General features: G+C 42.3%; 1 protein-coding gene across 3 annotated transcripts in view; it reads right to left on the bottom strand.

The window, feature by feature from the left end:
- The window catches only part of LOC149244311 (uncharacterized), a 234,548-nt gene that overhangs the window by 101,844 nt on the left and 111,707 nt on the right, over nt 1-20,997 (bottom strand). For all 3 annotated transcript variants that reach the window (XM_089374797.1, XM_089374798.1, XM_089374799.1), the window contains exons 4-5: nt 8,379-8,438; nt 8,144-8,218 (exon numbers count right to left, since the gene is read on the bottom strand). In XM_089374797.1, coding sequence (XP_089230923.1) covers nt 8,144-8,218; nt 8,379-8,438 — 135 coding nt within the window. The remainder of the gene's footprint in view (nt 1-8,143; nt 8,219-8,378; nt 8,439-20,997) is intronic.

Raw genomic sequence — 20,997 nt, 5'->3', positions numbered from 1 at the left:
GCTGTTCAGAGTAAATTTTGTGTAATTTTAGAACAGGTTCATATTGATTTAAAAAAAAATCATTTACAGTCTTTACAATAGCTCTTTAAAATTATTCTCAGTCTTTACAAAAGCTGCAGTTGTTTAATTTATTTACGGTCATTACAACAATCGTCCCCGGAAAAACCCAATGCGTGAAAACCGGTGCAGCAGATATGAGGGTTTTATTATTAAGCAGATTTCGTGAATACAACTAGGGTGCCAAAAATGGCTCACCCAACAGAGAATGTCCTCGGTATTAGTACCTCTATCTGAAGACAGATATTTCGGCAAATCAACAATCAGATGATCAAACCCTACAGTGACTCTGACTGTTCCCTATGCTATACAGCGAAAGCTGCTCCAAGCACTGCTCTAGAACTGCGTCACTCCTTCAGGATCTGTGTCACCCTCCTCTGCTGCAAATCTGTTGATCTGCTCCTAGTCTGTCCCACAGAATCTCCCAGTGCTGCCTTTGAGGCCCTCTACGACTTCTGCGTCAGCCTCTACGACTTCGGCATTGGCCTCTACAGCCCTCTGCGTCAGCTCCTACGGCCTTTGCGTCAGCCCTTCTTGGGCCTGCGTTGGCTCTCTCTGGCACTTCACTGCCTCTCTGCTATGTATTCTTCAGCCTTGGATGAAAATCCCTTGCTGAATTGCCCCTCGCTGCAACTCTGATCACTAACTCGATTTCCTCAGCAAACCTCACCGTAGAAAATCGAATTCTTGATCTCTCTTGGTGTGTCTCCAACTGACCCTCAAGCCTCCTCTTATACTTTTCCTGTTGATGAATCAACGACCATGATCTAATCTCTAATCAATGGCAAAGATTAAAACAAGCTTGATCCTCGTCACTTAGAACCTTCTCACCCATATTTCATTAATATTTTTATTTTCCTAAGTTTACACTTAGGAACCCATTAAAAATATTAATTATTTTATTAAATCATCATGTGGGTGGAATTTCTCCAAACGATTTATGGGTTCTGAAGATCTCATGTGTTCTATCCCCTCCACCAAATTTCGGAGCTAGAGCACATCCGATGCTACCCAAAATCAACACTCCCTCTTAGCGAGGAATGTGCTCTAGCAATGCTCCACCATAGAAGCATCACACTGATCCTCCGCATCGGTCCTCTGTGCTGATGCTTGGCTTGCTGCCCCACATCCACTGCATTGTTGCTTCTTGTACTGCTGCCCATGACACTGCCACTACCACTGCTACATCTGTACTGCAGCTCCCTCTCAACATGTTGCCCATAGCACTGCCACTACTAACTGCTGCACTGCAACTCAGTTACCGAGAAGTAACTAACTGACTTCACCCAAACACTGACATCCTGGTCAGTCTGGAAGCCTTGTGATGCTGAAGCCACCTCTGTTGTTAACCTGTGCTCCCTCTGCTGCCACTGTGCTGCTGCAACCTCTACTGTGCCTCTCGCACTGCTGCAACCTCCACTGCGCTACTACAGACTTCTACACTCTAGCACTGCCTTGTCGCTCCATCACACCTTGCTCCACCCAACACCTGTCATCATGCTACTATCTTTAAGGGCTCCCGTAGTCGAATGTGATCCAAGAGTTTGGGTACCTCAAGGATCCTGCTCGTTACTTCTGTAGTCCTCTTGACTACAGCTCTATGTCTCCCCACCCCTTCTCTAGAAGCGAATGAGCACTCATGGCACAATCGTCATCAGTCTCGACATCCTTCTCTGCCTTTGCTGGAGCAGCCTTTGAGTCGAAAGCTTCTCCCTTGCCTTTCTTATTGGGGCACTGAGACGCATAATGTCCCAGCTCCCCACAATTGAAGCACTTGACCTTGGAGATGCCTTTCTTCTTCCTCTTTTGAACCCCCTGTTGTTTCGCTAATGCTAGAGTTGCATCCTCCTCCTCTTTCTTGATTCGAACTCCCTTACCATTACTCCCCGCATTGGTCAATCTTCTGAGCTCTTCCTGTTGAAAAGCTGCCCACATCTCCTCCCAACTGGAGAGAGTCGCTTTGCCCAAAATGCTTTAGACAAATGTCTCCTAGTCTTCGAAGACTTCATTCGGAGCAGTCTTGGCCATGAACTCTAGATCCGGTGTAGACCCCATGGAAGTAAGCTAGTCGTGAATTCCTTGCAACCTGAGAAAGAACAGATCTATCTCCTCCCCTTTCTGCATTTGATATGACCTCAGCAGATTTTCTAATAACATCTTCCGCTGCAGGGAAGAGCCCTGGTATAAGGTGGTCAGCTTCTGCCACATCTCCCTTGCTGTGTTCTTCTTAGCAATATGTGGTCTGACATGATCTTTGACCCCGTCTAGCATCATGCATTCCGCCTTCGCCTCGGCCTCCTCATACTTCTCATTTGCATTAGGGTCCACTGGGATAGCTATAGTTTTCAAGGCATAGTCCTTGATGCGATGTTCATCCAAGATTGTCAGGATCCTGGCATTCCAGATTACAAAATTGGAAGCCTCATCCAATCTGTCCAGATCCTCAATCTGTTCATTGTCATCTCTGCTCCTCTTCTCTAGACTCCCTCTGAGCCCTGATTTCCCTCTCGGAAATCCTCTAGCCAACTGTCGAATCACTCCTCTCCAATCCTCCTTTGCCGTTGTAACCCAGATCTAGATTTCTTGGCTAGAAATTTGTCGAGGTAGTGCTTCCCTCTACCTTGGTTCAGTCTGCTTAGACACTGTTCTGCACTGATAGAAACAACGTCCCACTAGCTCCTCAAATAGAAATTTGGTCAACTCCCTTAGCCCCATCAACTGAAGAATCTAAGCCCTTCTGGCTCTGCGCAATCACAACGAGAGCTGGATCAACTCCTCGTAACCACTACGTCAATCCTTCCTAGCTAGAAAGATGACTTGGCACTGTGTAAGTCTAATTTGCCTCCCTCTGCGTCTGCATTGGCATGGACAGCTGACGCAGTTACTACGTGGGCTTCTTGTTGAAGTTTCTAAGTTTACATAGTTTAGAAACCCTTCATGCACTTTTTCTGATTTATTCCTACTTGTTATTTTTCTTTAACAAGTTATTTACAAAGTAAATACTGAAAATAAACACCAGTGCATGCTCAACATATTACAGATCAGCAACTAAAAGAAACAAGAACAAACACACCACATGACACCATTATTTTTGGACCAATGTCCCCGGAAAAACCTAATGCAGGAAAATCGGTGCAGCTATCTGGGGGTTCTCTTATTAAGCAATATCATAGTACAATCTGGGTGCCGAAACTGGCCTACCCAACAGATAATTTCCTTAGCAGCTATACCTCACAGTTTGAGAGAAACCCCAAAAAAACCCTTCCTGCAGTTCCTCAGCACAAAACTACTCTGCAACCCTAGCGTCTGCCCAAACTGAACTGCGTCAACCCCTCTCTGTCTCATGTTGGCCTGCATCAGCCTTTCTATGCCTGCATCAGTTCTAGGAGCCTCTGTGTCAACTGCGCTGGCCCCTCCAGTGCTCTGCGCAGCACTTGGCTGCCTCTGCATGAGCCCTTGCTAGCTCTGCGTCACCCTCCTTGGCTGTTGCGTTGCGCTCCCGGCACAATCTCTGCCTTCTCTGTCTCTCTGTACTCAATGCCCCTCAACTACTCTCATGATCACTGATTCTATCTCTCTTAGCAAACCCCGCTCTAGAGAATAGAATGACTGATCATTTGATGTACTCTCCAACTGACCCTCAAGCCTCCTCTTATACTTTTCCTATTGACATCTCAACGACCAAGATTAAGTCCCTAATCAACAACTAAGATTAGATTTGGCTTGATCCATGTCTTTTGGACCAATCTAACACAGATTCATATTAACACACATTAATATTTTATTTTCCCTAAGATTAGACTTAGGGACTCCATTAAAAATATTACTTATTTTAATATCTCTTGATCTGTTTAGAATCTGCCCAAACCCTTTCTAGGTATTGGAGATCTCATGTGCCCTAAGCTCTCTACCAAATTTCGTGGCTAGAGCAACCTGATGCTACCCCAAATCAACACTTCTCCCAACTACTGCGTCTTCCTCTCCCGACTAAGAATGCTGACGCAGGCACTGCGTGAGCCTCTACGTCACATCTTTGCACTGTGTCACTCCTCTCGCCTCTTCAGCTCTGGAACAACACTATCTCTCGAGATAGTTTCTTCTCTGCTACAATTTCTCAGATTTTCTCAGCTGGTGTCTTCAGTCACCTCTGATCCGCAATCACTCTGATACCATGTGAAAAGTCTTGACTCTAACACATCTGAAACCCCTACTGCAATTACTGGTTTACAATCTCCTACTTGTTCTTTACATTAACAAGTTATTTAATTGCATAAACATCGAAGTAAACACAATTGCAACCTTCACAGAAATACAGATCATGCACGGAAGTAAACGAAAACAATAACACAAGGGACATCGTTATTTTTGGACAGTCGTCCGCAGAAAAACCAAATGCGGGAACACTGGTGCAACAAATATGAGGGTTTTATTATTAAGCAGATTTCGTGAATACAACTAGGGTACCAAAAATGGCTCACCCAACAGAGAATGTCCTTGGCAATAGTACCTCTATCCGGAGACAGATATTCTGGCAAATCAGTAACTAGATGATCAAACCCTATAGTGACTCTGGTTGTTCCCTATGCTGGACATCGAAAGATGCTCCAAGCACTACTCTGGAATTGCGTCACTCCTTCAGGATTTGTCACCCTCCTCTGCTCAGAATCTGTTGATCTGCTACCAGTCTGTCCCACAGAATCTCCCAGCGTTGCCTCTGAGGCCCTCTACGACTTCTGCATTAGCCTCTACGGCTTCTACATCAGCCTTTACGGCCCTCTACGTCCTCTGCGTCAACTCCTACAGTCTCTGCGTTAGCCCTTCTTGGGCCTGCGCTGTCTCTCCTGGCACTTCACTGCCTCTCTGCTATGTATTCTTCATCCTTGGATGAAAATCCCTTGTTGAACTGCTCTTCGTTGCAACTCTGATCACTAACGCGATTTCCTCAACAAACCTCGCCCCAAAAAATCGAATTCTTGATCTCTGTTTGTGTGTCTCCAACTGACCCTCAAGCCTCCTCTTATACTTTTCCTATTGATGAATCAACGGTTGTGATCTAATCTCTAATCAACGGCTAAGATTAAAACAGGCTTGATCCTCATCACTTAGAACCTTCTCACCCATATTTTTATTAATACACATTAATATTTTTATTTTCCTACGTTTAGACTTAGGAACCCATTAAAAATATTAATTATTTTAATAACTCCTCATCCGAGTGGAATTTCTCGAAATGATTTACGAGTTCTAGAGACCTCATGTGTTCTAGCCCCTCCACCAAATTTAGGAGCTACAACACATCCGATGCTACCCAAAATCAACACAATGTGAGTACCGTGGGCCATTCACCCCTAGCCAAATCAGTATGGCCCCATGGGTGCATGTGTCATTCTCCCCTAGTCAAATCAACATCACTACATGGGAGGATGTTTGCCCCTTAGCCACTCACCCCTAGCCAAAATAGCATGGCACCATCAGTTAATATATAATTCCCCCACTAGTCAAATCAACAGGACCCCATGGGAGGGCTCACCCCTAGCCAAAATAGCATGGCACCATGGGTGAATATATCATTCCCCCACTAGTCAAATCAACATGACCCGATGGGAGAATGTCTGCCCGATGCTACAAAAACATCAATAGTGGTGAGATTCCACTAAAAAATAGGAGGTGAAGTGCTAAGGTGACAATGGCAGCCACTTTATCGTTGCATTAGGGTCTAACCCTTGCCTTGTGACACCTCTCAGAAGGCCTGCTAGATTTTGAGGCAACAAGTATGAAACAATTGTGGAGAGAAATAAATCAGACATGGTATTAAAAAATTACTAGCAATATAAGAGGAAAAAATGTCAAAAGACAAAAAATAATATAATAATCACTAAATTGCTAATAGCATACTCATAAGCAAGGATACCACAATTTGATGAACGAAACATTCTAAAATCATGGAACATGAAGACGACCACCACTCAATGCCAATGCTAAAAGGGTGGAAAAATATGTAAAAGTACAATAATTTAGGCCATTGGGGAACTGTTTTTGAAGTCTGTTTGAGCAAAATAAATTAATAAAAATAATCCTTATAACGATTGCAGTGTCCCAAGTGGCAAAGTCATGGCCACAAGTGCATCAGACAAAGTACAATATGTTCCATTTTATACTAATGGGAAAAAATCTAAAAAATCTAAAACAGGAGGTTAAATTACTTTATACAAACAACCCATAAACAGTCAAAACCACATCACCAGTGAGCTATCTCAGGTGCTACTTGTTGAAGGAAATGTAACTAGGTTCGGTCTTCATAAATGTACTTTTTATATTTGTATTTATTCAAGAAAAGAAATATTATTTTTATAATATATATCAATGAGTTTCTCGCTCATTGAAGTAGGTCTAGCACATGTAAAAGTGCTATAGGTGAGTCAAAGAGTCAAAAGAATTATGTTGAAGACCTTAAGGGCATATTACACCAATGACCATGTATAAATATATATTAAAGTCAAAGGGAAAACCTCCAAGCAAAGTCAAGTCTACTCCTATCAATGGCACCATCAAGAAGCTCCTTCAAGCATGCTACACCACCATGGAAACTATCCGAAGTCTGCCCAACAAATCAGCCTCCTAGCAGTCCTCAAGTCAGCCTACAAACAGTTGACAAGTCGGCCTGCAAACAGTTGACAAGTCGGCCTAAATGGAGGGACAGACCTCTATATATAGAGGCTGTCCACTCCTCTATAACACATTCAAGGATCTCTGAAATAAGCGAAGACAAGAAGCTGAGAGAAGGAAGGAAAGGGAAGTCTAAAGGGTCTCCAAGGTGCAACGAAGGAAGAAGGAAGGACAGTGAAGGTAAAGGACTGTTTCTAGGGCTAGAAACAGTCACACGTGCGAGGAAGAGGAGGAGAAATCTGCGGGTATGATAGCAGGAACAAGCAGTCCATTATTTTGTGTTGTTTGGGCTTGACACTAGGCTCACAAGGTCTCCCAAGACAAGCGAAAGGACCTCTCACCCTAGCGAAGGAAGAAGGAAGAAATACTGAGCCTTAGAAGTCTGTTCTAGGGCTTATTACAGTCACACGTGCGAGTGAAGGAGGGCTGACTGTGGTCATCAAAGCAGCACTATCACAGCCACATATATCTCATTGTTTAGGGTTCAAACTAGGCCTACAAGGCCTCTCTCTCAAGCATGGAAGAAGGGTATGCAAGCGAAGAAAGGAAGACAAGTCTAACATAGTTTTGTGAGGAGAATCACTCACACGTGCGAAGAATTAGGGCTGCATTGCTGCTGCCCTAAGTCTGCAACAGTTGCTGGAAGAAGTGCCGAAGGGAGGAAGACAAAGTGCTGCAAGAGGAAGTGATCTTGAAAGGACTTGACTTGTGCTTGGAGGATCTTCTAGTCAAGGGTCTAGGGTTTGGCATTGATCAATAGAAGCTGCAATAATAGAAATTCACTGAAGGGTTTTCCTCTAAAGAGGAGAGAGGTTTTGGCCCTGGCAGAGAGCCGACATCTTGTGTTCTTGTTTTTATGTTTTGGTAGCAGTTTGATGAAGTACACACATATGCACTAATAACAAGAAGAAGAAGAATAAGCTAATAAGGAAAAATAAAAATACTCCCCAAATTGTTATCAAATAACGAAGAATCACACTACATTAATATGCCCTAGATTCTTCAACACTACTCATGGCTAAAATGTGTCTTGGAAGAAAGAAAGCCAAGAAAAATGCCATCCAAGAGAATTCTACCTATTAAGAACAAACTCTCAACTACAAAGGCAACTAATATCAGGGACTGTAGAAATTGATAGTCTTTTGTTTACTGATTCTATATAATTCTTAAAGCAAGTAGCCAAAGTAGTGTTGCTTAGGACTTGACTTCAGTCCCTTAATGTTGCTTGCTGAACAAACCTTTTGTACACTACATTCATCCTGTATATTGGTTTTTGCCTCCAGTTGTAAGAACCCTTCATATGTATCTTTTTTCATCGATAAAAGTTCTTACATTCTTCAAAACAAGAACATAAAAGATAATGTGTGTGAATGTTACAAATATAAAGGGTTGCTAGGAATGAGGGCAAGAGAGAATGCACCATGATCCAATCTGGCACTTTGGCTCCTTGAACATTATCACAATATGGTAAGTATGGTTTGATATCAAGTACAGGCTGCAAAAGATAATCCAGTTAATCAAATTGTATAAAAGTCCTTTGACATACCTGTTTATCTACAAAAGAGTTACATAGCCAAATTAAAATTCATCGTTGAAGAAAAATCAGTATTCGCAAATTGATCCACTGCCAACTATAAAATGTAAGAAGTTATTACCGTCCCATCAACAAGATCAACACCAGACAGAAGCAGCATACGCCCATGTACAGCTTCTACCTGGTAACAATCTTATGTCAATCTCATACATGCATGACCATAAGTCTAGCATATTGCATTTTTGTCTTCCTCTTCCACATGCACATAGTGGACAAAGATACCATAAACATAATGTAGATGCAATCAAAAGATAAAATGGAATAAATCCAATAAAGAATGCCATGCATGATGATTACCAGCTACCCATGTAATACAAAAAGTGGGAGTGGAGAAGAACCTGAAATGAACAATAGTCCATTCACTGAGAAATATCCAACATAAAGACAATAGGTTATTATCCATATAGGATCATAATATATACTTAATAATAAATAAGATAGATGGCAGATTGATATGTTGATAATTGCATGTGGCAATGTACTTATAACATTGACTAGTCAGAATGGTTGATAGGTCATGTCTTTTAGTTAAGATGTGTCATTTAATGTATTATTATTATCATGATTATTTGATTTATTTATGTTCATCACATTGCCTATCCCTTTAAAGATGTTTTTTACTTTAAGCATTTTATGGAGAAGCATTTTATGGTAAAGCTTTATGTACTTGTCTGGCTTGTAATGCCTTCTCATGGTTCTTTGTTCTTGATGCGTAGATGGTTGATGACACAAGACAATATGAGTTATGAAGTGTAGAGTAGAATTGTCTTATTGTGGAAAGGTCAAAGCACCCAAATTCAATTTTCTAGAGCACTATGTGGCAACGATTACAATTTGCATATTGGATTGTTAATTTGGCAGCTCAGGGATAAATTACCTCGATTGGACAATCTTCCTCATCCAAAAAAGCCCCAAATTGCCCTTGGAAGAATTTAATTCAGTCAAGGAAAAATATATTTTTAAAGTGAAAACCCACAATGACACAAAAGTCCAGGTCAGCATAGAAGACAAATTAGCCCTCCTCCAATGCCTATAAATACAAGTCAAGGCACCTCATTTGCAGACATCACATCAAGCATCTCTCTCTTCTTCTATTGGTTTGTACATCTGAATAATTGCAGGGTTCTCTTCACATGTGTGAAGGAGGAAGTTCTCTTTTTGTTAAAATTGGCAACTAGGGCCAAACTCCACATGGGTCATCTTATTTATGACAGTTGATATTTTTATTAGATTCCTCTTAGAGAGGTGTAGGATTGATCTAAAGGTCATCTGATTCTGACATGTACAAATGAAGATATAAATTTATTTATATTATGGACAAATTGTCAAGGTCGGACAGCGAGCAAAACAAGCACACAAACCCCTAATTCATCCTCAACGTTGCATATAAAAAGGAGACCTCAAGTCATTATCACCATCATCTCATCACACATATCACTCTCTCCTCTTGTGATTGAGCACACTATCTGAGGGAGTCCTCTCTCTCCACACGTGTGAACTAGGGTTTCTGTTTGTTGCATTGACCAGCATTGACCGAGCTGTTGGGAGGCTGTTTGACTGCGTTGACTTGATGCGTTGACCTGTTTTGACTTCGGTTTGGGTGAGGAATCTCTGTCTAAGCAGGCCGCAATTTTGGGCATGAAAATCGAGGAGTTTTGACCAGCGTTGACTATGGTTAGGGCTGACCGCAAGTTGACTGTTTGACCAGACTTTGACTGGGCAGAATTCGACTGTTTTGAGGGTTGTTTCATCTTGTTGTTTGGAGGCCGAAGTTGACTGAAGTTGACCGAATCTTTGAGGGTCAAATCTGCCCTATTGACCAGCGTTGAATTTTCTGGTTAGGGCTCTTTTACTGCTGTTATAAATTATCAGAATTTGTAAATTGTACTATCTCTCTTTGCTGAACTATTGAAGACTAAAAGAAGATTTGATCAAGGGTTTCCCACATTGGGGTTTGTCTCTTGCTGGTGCCACATCTTGTGTCCTCTTGTCTTGGCTTGTCTTCTACTGTTTATGTTTATGTTCTATCAGCATTTTACTTACATGTTTATGTGATTGCTAAACTGAAATTGATATTGGGCTCATAAAGAAATTGAAGTAAAATTGCTTTAAAGCATAGAACATACCATTGTTGCCTAAAATTAACATGGTATCAGAGCTGAGGTGAAGACAAAGCCCAAGCAAGAGTGAAAGAGCAATCACCAAAGACAGTTGGACAAGGACAAAAGACTCAATGGGTTCCTCATCCTACTTCCCGACTAAAGACAAGCTCCATGATAAATCTGACTATCATGGATGGAAGATGTCTCTTGATTTGACCTTGGACGAGAAGGAATTGATGGATTATGTGCAGGGTAAAATCCCTGAGCCTCCTTCAAATGCATCGGCTGCTGCAAAGACCAAGTACAATAAGGCTGAAGTCAAAGCGAAGAAGATTATTAAGAATTCCATTGACAAGCATCTGGTGGCCTATATCTCCGAATTGAAGACCTCCAAGGTGATATACGACAGGTTGGTCGACATGTTCAAGGTTTGTAATGTTAATCAAATTCTCTTTCTCAAGAATATGTTGAAGGATATTAAGAAGGGCAAGGACAAGGACATTCCATCATATTTCTTGAGGGTTACTGAAATCAAGAATGATCTACTCTCGATTGGAGAAGTCATTCCTAACACAGAACTTACTCTCACCACCCTTGGACGACTCCCACTTGAGTGATATGTATTTAGAACCACTAAACTCAACAATGATCGAATTCTAGGGTTTGAAGAATTGATGTCGAGATGCATTCAAGAAGAAACAAGAATGGTGGAGCAAGAAATGCCTTCTAATAGAAGCAACCCCACTGCATTCTCCGCTCATGCCAAAAGGAGGAATAATGCAAGGTCTAAAGGTCATTTCCATGGAAAGCCTGGATCTAAGGGAGGAAGGAAGGGCAGGTGCTTTGTTTGCAATAAGTTTGGCCACTATGCAAGGGAGTGTCCTAATAAAAGGGATACACCTCGAGATGATGACTATCATAACAACTCCAGGGGCAACTTCAACAACAACAACAATGATCAAAGGAATGGCAGGTCCAATGGCAAAGGAAAAAGGAATGCAAGACATCAAGGAAATGGTCGACCCTCCAAGAAATCAAGGAACTCCAGGTATGATGAATCCAATGTTGTTAACAATAAGCAAAAAGAGTACTATCTTATATCGGCCCTCTCCACTACCTCTCCTCTAGACACTTTGGGAAATTGGTTGATTGATAGTGGTGTCTCAAGGCACTCCACCAGATACAAGGAAGCCCTCTCTAATCTGATAGAAAAGGAGACAAACTTGGAGATCATCCTTGGAGATGATGCCACCTATCCAGTGAAGGGAATAGTGAATGTTACCCTTCAATTGAATCAAGGTAACTGATCCAGGTGGATGTTGGTGGCCACCCACCTATCCCACTTGGACCCCCACAACTATCTTTTTCAATTTCCTTAATTGTAGCATAGTTTAATATTTTTAGCAGTTTTTCGGGCCCTGAACTTCCGGAGCCGTTTTGAGGCCCTAAACGACGTTTTTTGGGAAAACTAGGAGCAACATGGGTCCATGGGTCGATGTTGCCCTTCCCAAAGTTGTAGTCCTCGGATGGATCTTTCTAACGAGGTATTGTGCGCATCAAACAGAGATCGTATGCCAAAGTTATGACCCCGGGAAGTTGATGTACCAATTTACCCAAACGAGGCCCACAGTTTGGCATTTCATTTTCTAGGGTTAGATTTTTGGATGTTTGAGGTTTTCCAATGTTTCTCAACAATAAATACACCTTCGAGCCTCATTGTAACACAGTTCAGAGGCATGTAGCCGCCACATCTCTTCTCAAAGATAAGCTATCATCGCCCTAGCTGGTTTATTTCCATTTCTGTTTGCGAGCATATTTCAGTATTTTACATTAATGAAATGAAGCATTATTTCTGCTGCATCTCTGTATTCATGGTTATTTCTGTACTTTATTGCATTCCTGTTTAAATCTGGATCAGTGGTATTAGAGCAGTTTGCTCTTTCTCTATTTTTCTTTGCATGTCCCCAATGAGGTCGGGATATAAGGAGTTAGGGCTTGAACTGGTCGAACCTTTGCAAGACCAGCCTCGCAAATCCCAACGGCCTCCCATGGCGGATGAAAAGAAAGATGAGGGGGCAGGTGATCCTATCAAAATCTTGCTCGAAGAAGCCCTTGAGCGACAAAGGAACGCGTTGATGGACAGCTTTGCCCAGATCCTTCAACGGCTACCCAGGGGTGATGTAGCTACTTCCAACAACTACTCTGGAAACGCCACACCCTTTAAGGTACAAACTAATTTTGAAATCCCCATATTCGAGGGTCAGATAGACGTAGATGTCGTAGATAAATGGTTAAATCTGCTAGAAGGGTATTTTTTTTGTTCATGATTTTTCTAGTCGGAAAAGATTATTTTCGCTCTTCTCAAAGCAACCCCCCATGTCAAGGATTGGTGGGAAACCTACTGCGAACAGAAGGATGAAAGTACGGGCTCAAGGAGCAGTACTACCCTGTCAAAAGCTACGAGGACAAATACATAAAGTGGACCACGCTGCGGCAAGGAAGGGACCAAGATGTGTCGGAGTTCACAAACATTTTTCATACCCTTTGCACACAATTGGGTATCAAGGACTCTGAGATACATTTGGTACTCAAATACTGCGGCTGCCTACACAGATACATCTAGGACGAGATGGAGTTCTTGAACATCTCCTCACTCGGCATGATGTACCGATACGCTGTCAAAATCGAGCAGAAGTTTAAACAAAAGAAGCGAGACTTTGGCTCTGCAAATCTGAAGAAAAAAGGACAAAGCCAAGGTGGGGTGACCCAAGACAACCCATCAAAGTCGCAAGAAAATAACAACACCACGAAGCCAAAGAAGGACACGGGAAAGTGGTGTGAGTTCCATAAGAGCCCCACTCACAACACAAGTGAGTGTCGGACCAAGCAGTCGTTGGTGGCCAAGTTGAAGGTTTCCGAATCATATGCATGTTTCGACCCTGAGTCAGAACCCGACAAGGGGAATGGAAAAGGGAAGCAAATCATTGATGCAGAGCTCAGCGCCACTGTCGCCACGGCCAAAGTCCAAAAGAATAAGCCTGAAGATCCAGAGGAGGGGGAGCGACTTTTCCACTCACAAATGTGGGTGAAGGGTTCGCCGCTGCAATTCATTGTTGACAATGGGAGCCCAAAGAACCTCATTTCAGCAGAGGCCATGAAGCGGCTGGGACTGCTGACCATACCACACCCGCAACCATACAGCATCGAGTGGCTTCACCAAGGACGATATCTCCGAGTTCACCAGCAGTGTCGCCTTCCCTACAGCATCAAGCCCTTCATAGACGAGGTATTGTGTGATGTTGCACCTCTGGATGTTTGTGATGTGGAGGCGACATGCTGTGGAGGAGACAGATTAGGCCAGCCATACTTGTGGAGGCGACATGCTGTGTATGAGTCAAGGCCTCGCGTTGTTATTATTTCTTTGGGTAATTCATTATACAGGATACCGGAGGTAGCCCCACCTACCGCCACCTCTTTGATCACTGCTAAGAAATGTAGCAAGCTCATCTCCCAGACTAAGAAATTCATTTTCTGTTTGGTTCACTCCCAAAGTAAGGGGAAGATCGTCGCCACATCCATGAACCTCGCGAAGGGTTCCTCCACGCAGCAGCAGCAGCAGAGGGATACGGTCATGAAAGAATACATGAACATCTTATCCTCACCCACAGGGGTACCGTTGCACTGTCAGGTCAAGCTTTCATTCGATCTAATTCCTAGAGCACCTCTACCCAACGGATCGATATATCGCCGCTCCATTCTGGAAAATGCCAAGTACAAGCAGCGACATGATCAGCATCAGGTACCACACAAGTTTCAAGTGGGCGACAAAGTCTGGTTGCATCTGCAAAAAGAACGTCTTACAAGAGCCCATCAAAAGCTCAGACCACTCCGACATGGTCCTTACACCAGTACCAAGGCTGTCGGAAACAATGGTTTGGAGCACATCATTTCCCCATTCCTTCGCTTGCACCGAGTGTTCAATGTGGACCGCCCTCGACCAAGCTTCCCACCATTACTGGACACAACAAAGGTTGCAAAACAGCTCACCAGAGACCAAGTTCAGAAGAAGTTTCCTCATCTCACGAAGGAACTCAACGCAATGGGGAACATTGCTTCCTAAGGGGGAGGAATGATCCAAGTGGATGTTGGTGGCCACCCACCTATCCCACTTGGACCCCCATAACTATCATTTTCAGTTTTTTCAATTTCTTTAATTGTAGCACAGTTTACTATTTTTAGCAGTTTTTCGAGTCCTGAACTTCCGAAGCTATTTTAAGGCCCTAAACGACGTTTTTTGGGAAAACTGGGAGCAACATGGGTCCATGGACCGATGTTGCTCTTCCCAAAGTTGTAGTCCTCATAGCTTTCTAACGAGGTATTGTGCATGTCAAACGGAGATCGTATGCCAAAGTTACGACCCCGAGAAGTTGATGTACCAATTTACCCAAACGGGGCCCACAGTTTGGCGTTTCATCCTCTAGGGTTAGGTTTTTGGATGTTTAGGGTTTTCCATTGTTTCTCAACAATAAATATGCCTTCGAGCCTCATTGTAACACAGTTCAGAGGCATGTAGCCGCCACATCTCTTCTCAAAAATAAGCTACCATCGCCTTAGCTGGTTTATTTCCATTTCTGTTTGTAAGCATATTTCAGTATTTTACATTAATGAAATGAAGCATTATTTATGCTACATCTCTCTGTTCATGGTTATTTCTGTACTTTATTGCGTTCCTGTTTAAATCCAGATCAGTAACACTATTCATTTGCAAGAAGTACTATATGTACCCGATCTCAAGAAGAACTTGGTGTCCATTTCAACAATGGAAGAAAAAGGATTCGAGGTGGCTTTTATCGATCGAAAGGTACATGTTTGGAAAAGAAATTTCAAGGATGCTTTTACTCTTGGGTTCAGGGTTGATAGTTTGTATCAAGTTGGAGGAAGTCCATTGGGAGCCATGTCTTGCGACACATCTCTACAATCTGAACTATGGCACCGGAGGTTCGCCCATCTTCATTATAAGGCCCTACCCGATGTGAGACAGATGGTGATAGGTATGCCCAAGTTCAAAGTAGAGCATGAAGGTGTATGTCTGGGATGTGCCGAAGGAAAACTTACAAGGGGACCATTCCCCTCAAGTAATAGCAAGACCATAGACATATTACAATTGATCCACTAAGACATATCTGGTATGATGCCCGTAAACTCCTTGGAAGGATACTTATATTATCTCACCTTTGTGGATGATTATTCTCACAAGACCTGGATGTACTTCTTGAAAAAGAAGGATGAAGTGTTCACATGGTTCTAACATTTCAAAGCCTTGATCGAAAACCAATCCGGGAAGAAAATCAAGATATTGAGGACTGATAATGGGACCGAGTATGAATCCAATGAATTCCAAGATTACTGCAGAGAAGCTGACATTAAGAGGGAGACTACAACACCATACACTCTCGAGCAGAATGGTGTGGCTGAAAGGAAGAATCGCTCTATTGTAGAAGTTGTTCGTGCCATGCTTCATGATCAATGCCTTCCGAAGTTTCTATGGGGTGAAGCTGCAAATACCGTCATGTATGTTCAAAACCAATGCCCTCATCAAGCATTGGACTCCAAGGCACCCGAAGAAATGTTCACTGGTAAGAAACCCGATGTCTCTCATTTTAGAATTTTTGGAAGCCCTGTATATTTTCATGTGCCGAAAGAGAAAAGAAGCAAATTGGGTGCATCTAGGAAGAAAGGAATCTTTGTGGGCTATAGTGAAAATTCTAAGGGATATAGAATTTATGTGGTTGGTCAAAAGGAAGTTCAAATAAGTCATGATGTTACCTTTGACTAAGATATGGCCCTCAGGAAGATCAACAACCTTCCTATCCTAAGGAAGGACAAAGAAGCTGACACAGGAAATCAGGGTGAAAAATAGGACGAAACGATACCTGATGTTGATAAACCTATGGATCTTATTGATCCACTCCCTCATGAGCCTTCCTCCTCCAAGAGGAAACCCTCATGGCTTAGGGAGACTCTCGAAGATGCTGAGAGGCACATTGCACCAAGGGGTACTTTCCGTGAAAGCAAGAAGCCAAACAGGTACCAAGAACATTTGACTGCCATGAGCACTATCATTCAAAATGAGCCTTCATCATTCAAAGTAGTAGTGAAGCAACAAGTATGGAAGGATGCTATGAATGAAGAATACGAGTCAATTATGAAGAATGACGTCTAGGATGTGGTCCCTAGGCCCCAGGACAAATCAGTTGTCACTTCTAAGTGGCTCTACAAAATCAAGCATGGAGTTGATGGAAGTGCAAAAAAGTTCAAGGCTCGCTTTGTTGCTCAAGGCTTCTCTCAAAAGGAAGGTGTAGATTACGATGAGATATTTGCACCTGTTGCCCAATACACCACCATCCGCTTGATCATAGCCCTTGCTACCTCGCAAGGATGGAACCTACATCATATGGAAGTCAAGACTGCCTTCTTGCATGGTTCAATCAAAGACGAAGTCTATGTGGAACAACCCGAGCGGTTTGAAGTTCATGATCGGAAATTTCATGTATGCAGGTTGAAGAAAGCTCTCTATGGATTGAAGCAAGCACCCCGGGCTTGGTATTAGAGGATTGATAGCTATCTGATGAAGTTAGGATTCACTAGAAGTGAAGTCGATCTGAACCTTTACTTTAAGGTTGAAAATGATAAACTTCTCATTTTGGTACTTTATGTGGAGGACCTCTTTCTGACAGGTGTAGACCCTCTCATTCACAAAAGTAAGAGGAAGTTGGCTTCTGAATTTGAGATGAAGGACCTAGTATTGATGCACTATTTCCTAGGGTTGGAGGTCTGGCAAAAGCCAGGTGAAATTTTCCTCTCTCAAGGAAAATATGTTGTGAAGCTATTGGAAAGATTTGGGATGGTGGACTGCAAGCTTGTGACCACTTCGACGGAACTTAACTTTAAGAAGTTATGTGGTCGTGTTGCTGGACCTGAATTGGGAAATGCTTCTGAGTATCGTCAACTCATAGGAGCATTGATGTTCTTGGTGAACTCCCGTCTAGACATATGTTTTGCAGTTAACACATTGAACCAATACATGGTTGAGCCTCATCATATACATTGGATTGCCGCCAAGAATCTTCTGAGATATCTTTGGGGCACAACCACTCATGGACTAAGATACACTGCTGGAAATGTAAGGCTACATGGTTATTCTCATGCTGATTGGGTTGATAGTGTGGTAAATCGCAAGAGCGCTTCTGGATGTTGTTTTTCTTTGGGTTCTGCTTCGATATCTTGGATGAGCAGGAAGCAGAAATCGGTTGCCTTGAGCACCGCCGAGGCCGAATACATAGCTGCTAGTATGGCCTCATGTCAAGCTGTCTGGTTGAGGAAGCTTTTCAGTGAGCTGTTTGACTTTGGACATGTGTTGGATACCACCGTGATCTTCTGTGACAACCAGAGTGGGATCCAATTATCAGAGAATCATGTGTTTCATGATCGCTCCAAGCATATAGATATCAGGTACCACCTTATCCGGGATATGGTACAACGAGGAGCAATAAGGCTCTATCACATTAGGACTGATGAGCAAGTCGCCGATATTCTGACAAAGCCCCTGGGGAAGGTCAAATTCTGGGCCTTCCGAGAACGACTTGGAGTCGTGGAGAGACCCTCTTATGAGGATCCTGTATGAGATGGACATTGAGCTCTGGGAGCTCCGGGGGGCTTGGGGTACTTTTTGGAGTGGTGACCAACCATAGGGCCTCTCTATTCTGAACAGAACAATGAAAAGAAAAATACAGTGGTGTCAAGGTAAGGGTTTCAATTTGTATTTCTTTGTGTGTTCCAATGGAATTCATTTGGGTAATTCTTTGAGTATAATTTCAGAGCTTTATTGTATTTTTGATCCGCTGGTGTTGTTTTATCTTGAGTCTAGGGTTAGTTTATCCTTAAGATCTGTTCTCTTCCTTTTATCCTTGTGATTCGATTGGGATTCCTTTTCAATTGCACACCCAGAATTTTATTACAGACCAGCGCCAAAGAACTCAGCATCCATTAACAATGAACTACAGGACTTATGCTTGAGTGTGGATAATCATTTGCACCGAAGACTTAAGTGTAGTGTTTAGGGCTCGGACATGTGTACTAGGGCTTCAGGAAAAGTTATATTAACTGCAAATTTGAGGCCTTATAACCAGCAGCGTAGCACTGTTTAGGTCCTTTTTGCATTAATTTGTTTTGTAACTTTGAGTCTCTTAGGTATTCTGTTGAGTGCAAGAGTAGGCCCTCATCCAGGGCATCGTTTGACATTTCAATTGTAATTTGGACCATACCTTATTGCATAAACGAAACTTTTGCAAGACATTGACATCCCATTGTCAATATATTGTTGACTCTCACTATAAGACAGTGGCAATAATCTCTTTGTATATCAGTGAGTAACTTCAAGAAATAAATGCACCAAGCCAATCATTGACTTCAAATTTCGTTGTGATTTGTTACAAAGGTATGTTGTGGATCAAATGCACTAAGCCAATCATTGGTTTCTGTTGATTTGGGGTAGCATTGGATGTGCTCTAGCCACAAAATTTGGTGGAGAGGTTGGGGCACATGAGATCTCCAATACCCAGAAAGGGTTTGGGCAGATTCTAAACAGATTAGGAGATATTAAAATAATTAATATTTTTAATGGAGTCCCTAAGTTTAAACTTAGGGAAAATAAAATATTAATGAGTATTAATATGAATTTGTGTTAGAGTGGTCCAAAAGACATGGATCAAGCTAGATCTAATCCTAGTCGTTGATTAAGGACTTAATCTCGGCCGTTGAATCGTCAATAGGAAAAGTATAAGAGGAGGCTTGAGGGTCACTTGGGAATTACACCAGATGATCAGTCATTCTATTCTCTAAAGCGGGGTTTGCTAAGAGAGATAGAATTAGTGATTGGGAGAGCCGCTGAGGGGCATTGAGTACAGAGGAACAGAGAAGGCATAAATTGTGCTGGGAGAGCAGTGCAGCAGCCAAGGAGGATGACGCAGAGCCAACAAGGGCTCACGCAAGGCCACGCAAAGGCAGTCAAGTGCTGCGCAGAGCACCAAAGGGGCCAGCGTAGCTGACGCAGAGGCTCCCAGAGCTGACGCAGGGCCTCATGGGGCTAACGCAGGCCAAGAAAGGCTGACGCAAGGCCTCCTGGGGCTAACGCAGGCCAAGAAAGGCTGACGCAGGGCCAGCGTGAGACAGAGAGGGGTTGACGCAGTCTCGATTGGGCAAATGCTAGGGTTGCAGGACCAGTTTTGTGCTAAGGAGCTGCCAGGAGGGTTTTCCAGGGTTTCAGCCAGGAGATTTCTCTCAAACTGTGAGGTATAGCTGCTAAGGAAATTCTCTGTTGGGTAGGCCAATTTCAACACCCAGATTGTACTCTGATATTGCTTAATAAGAAAAACCCTCAGATAGTTGCACCGGTTTTCCCACATTGGGTTTTTCCGGGGACATTGGTCCAAAAATAATGGTGTCATGTGGTGTGTTTGTTCTTGTTTCTTTTAGTTGCTGATCTGTAATATGTTGAGCATGCACTGGTGTTTATTTTTAGTATTTACTTTGTAAATAACTTGTTAAAGAAAAATTAACAAGTAGGTAGGAATAAATCAGAACAAGTGCATGAAGGGTTTCTAAATTAAGTAAACTTAGAAACTTCAATAGTTTCTAGTTTTGTTGTGATGATTGATATTCTCTTAAAGCCTCAGAACAGTGTAGTTTCTCATCAACAACTTGATTCAACACTTGATCTCTTGACTTGGTTGTTTACATAGTATACACAACCTACATAACAGTATACATATTAAACATAGCAGTAATCTATACATAATAGTTGACACAGTGTATATATAATATATACATATGCATGACAATAATGCACACCTTATAATGATATAGCAGAGCTCTGGTAAGACAGTGGTTGTATCCTCGATAATATTCAAAGCCAACCTATAACATTATTTGAAGTTCAGCTCTCATGTTGAATTAAAGCAGATCTTGTTGACAATTAAGTTGACCTCATTCCAAGCTCGTTATAGAAGATATGTGAACTTGTTTATTGGACTGAAAGTGATCTTGACTCCTAGTGCACTTGTGATATCAAGTGAATGTGTTGACAGTAACATATATATGTATGTAACAATGACCTACATAGCTCGCCAATAGTAAAATTGTGAAACACTGTTTGACACTTAAGTTAACCTTGGACACTGATACAAGACTATCGTTTGTTTGAAAGATCTCATAATGATCTTGGAGATAAAATTGTAATAGACAGTGATGATTGGTGAAACAGTGTATACATACTTTATGACAGTGGGTTGACTTGACAGTTTGGTCTTGACCAAGACATATATGAAGCAGTGATATACAGTGATATTAGGGACGGACTCTAGGAAGTGATTTTAATTGACTATCTAGTTGACTATATTGGTAGAATTATTATGACAGTGATATAATATGTTGACTTGATTAAACTGTGATTGGACACTTTCACATACTAACTTGATTACAGATATAACAAATTGACTTGACTTGACACATAAGCTTGGC

This window comes from Pinus tabuliformis, chromosome 8, assembly GCF_031772625.1.
Source record: "Pinus tabuliformis cultivar Carrire ecotype Pingquan chromosome 8, CPIR1, whole genome shotgun sequence".
NCBI classification, from domain to species: domain Eukaryota; kingdom Viridiplantae; phylum Streptophyta; class Pinopsida; order Pinales; family Pinaceae; genus Pinus; species Pinus tabuliformis.
This window is presented reverse-complemented; position numbering and strand designations above follow the sequence as displayed.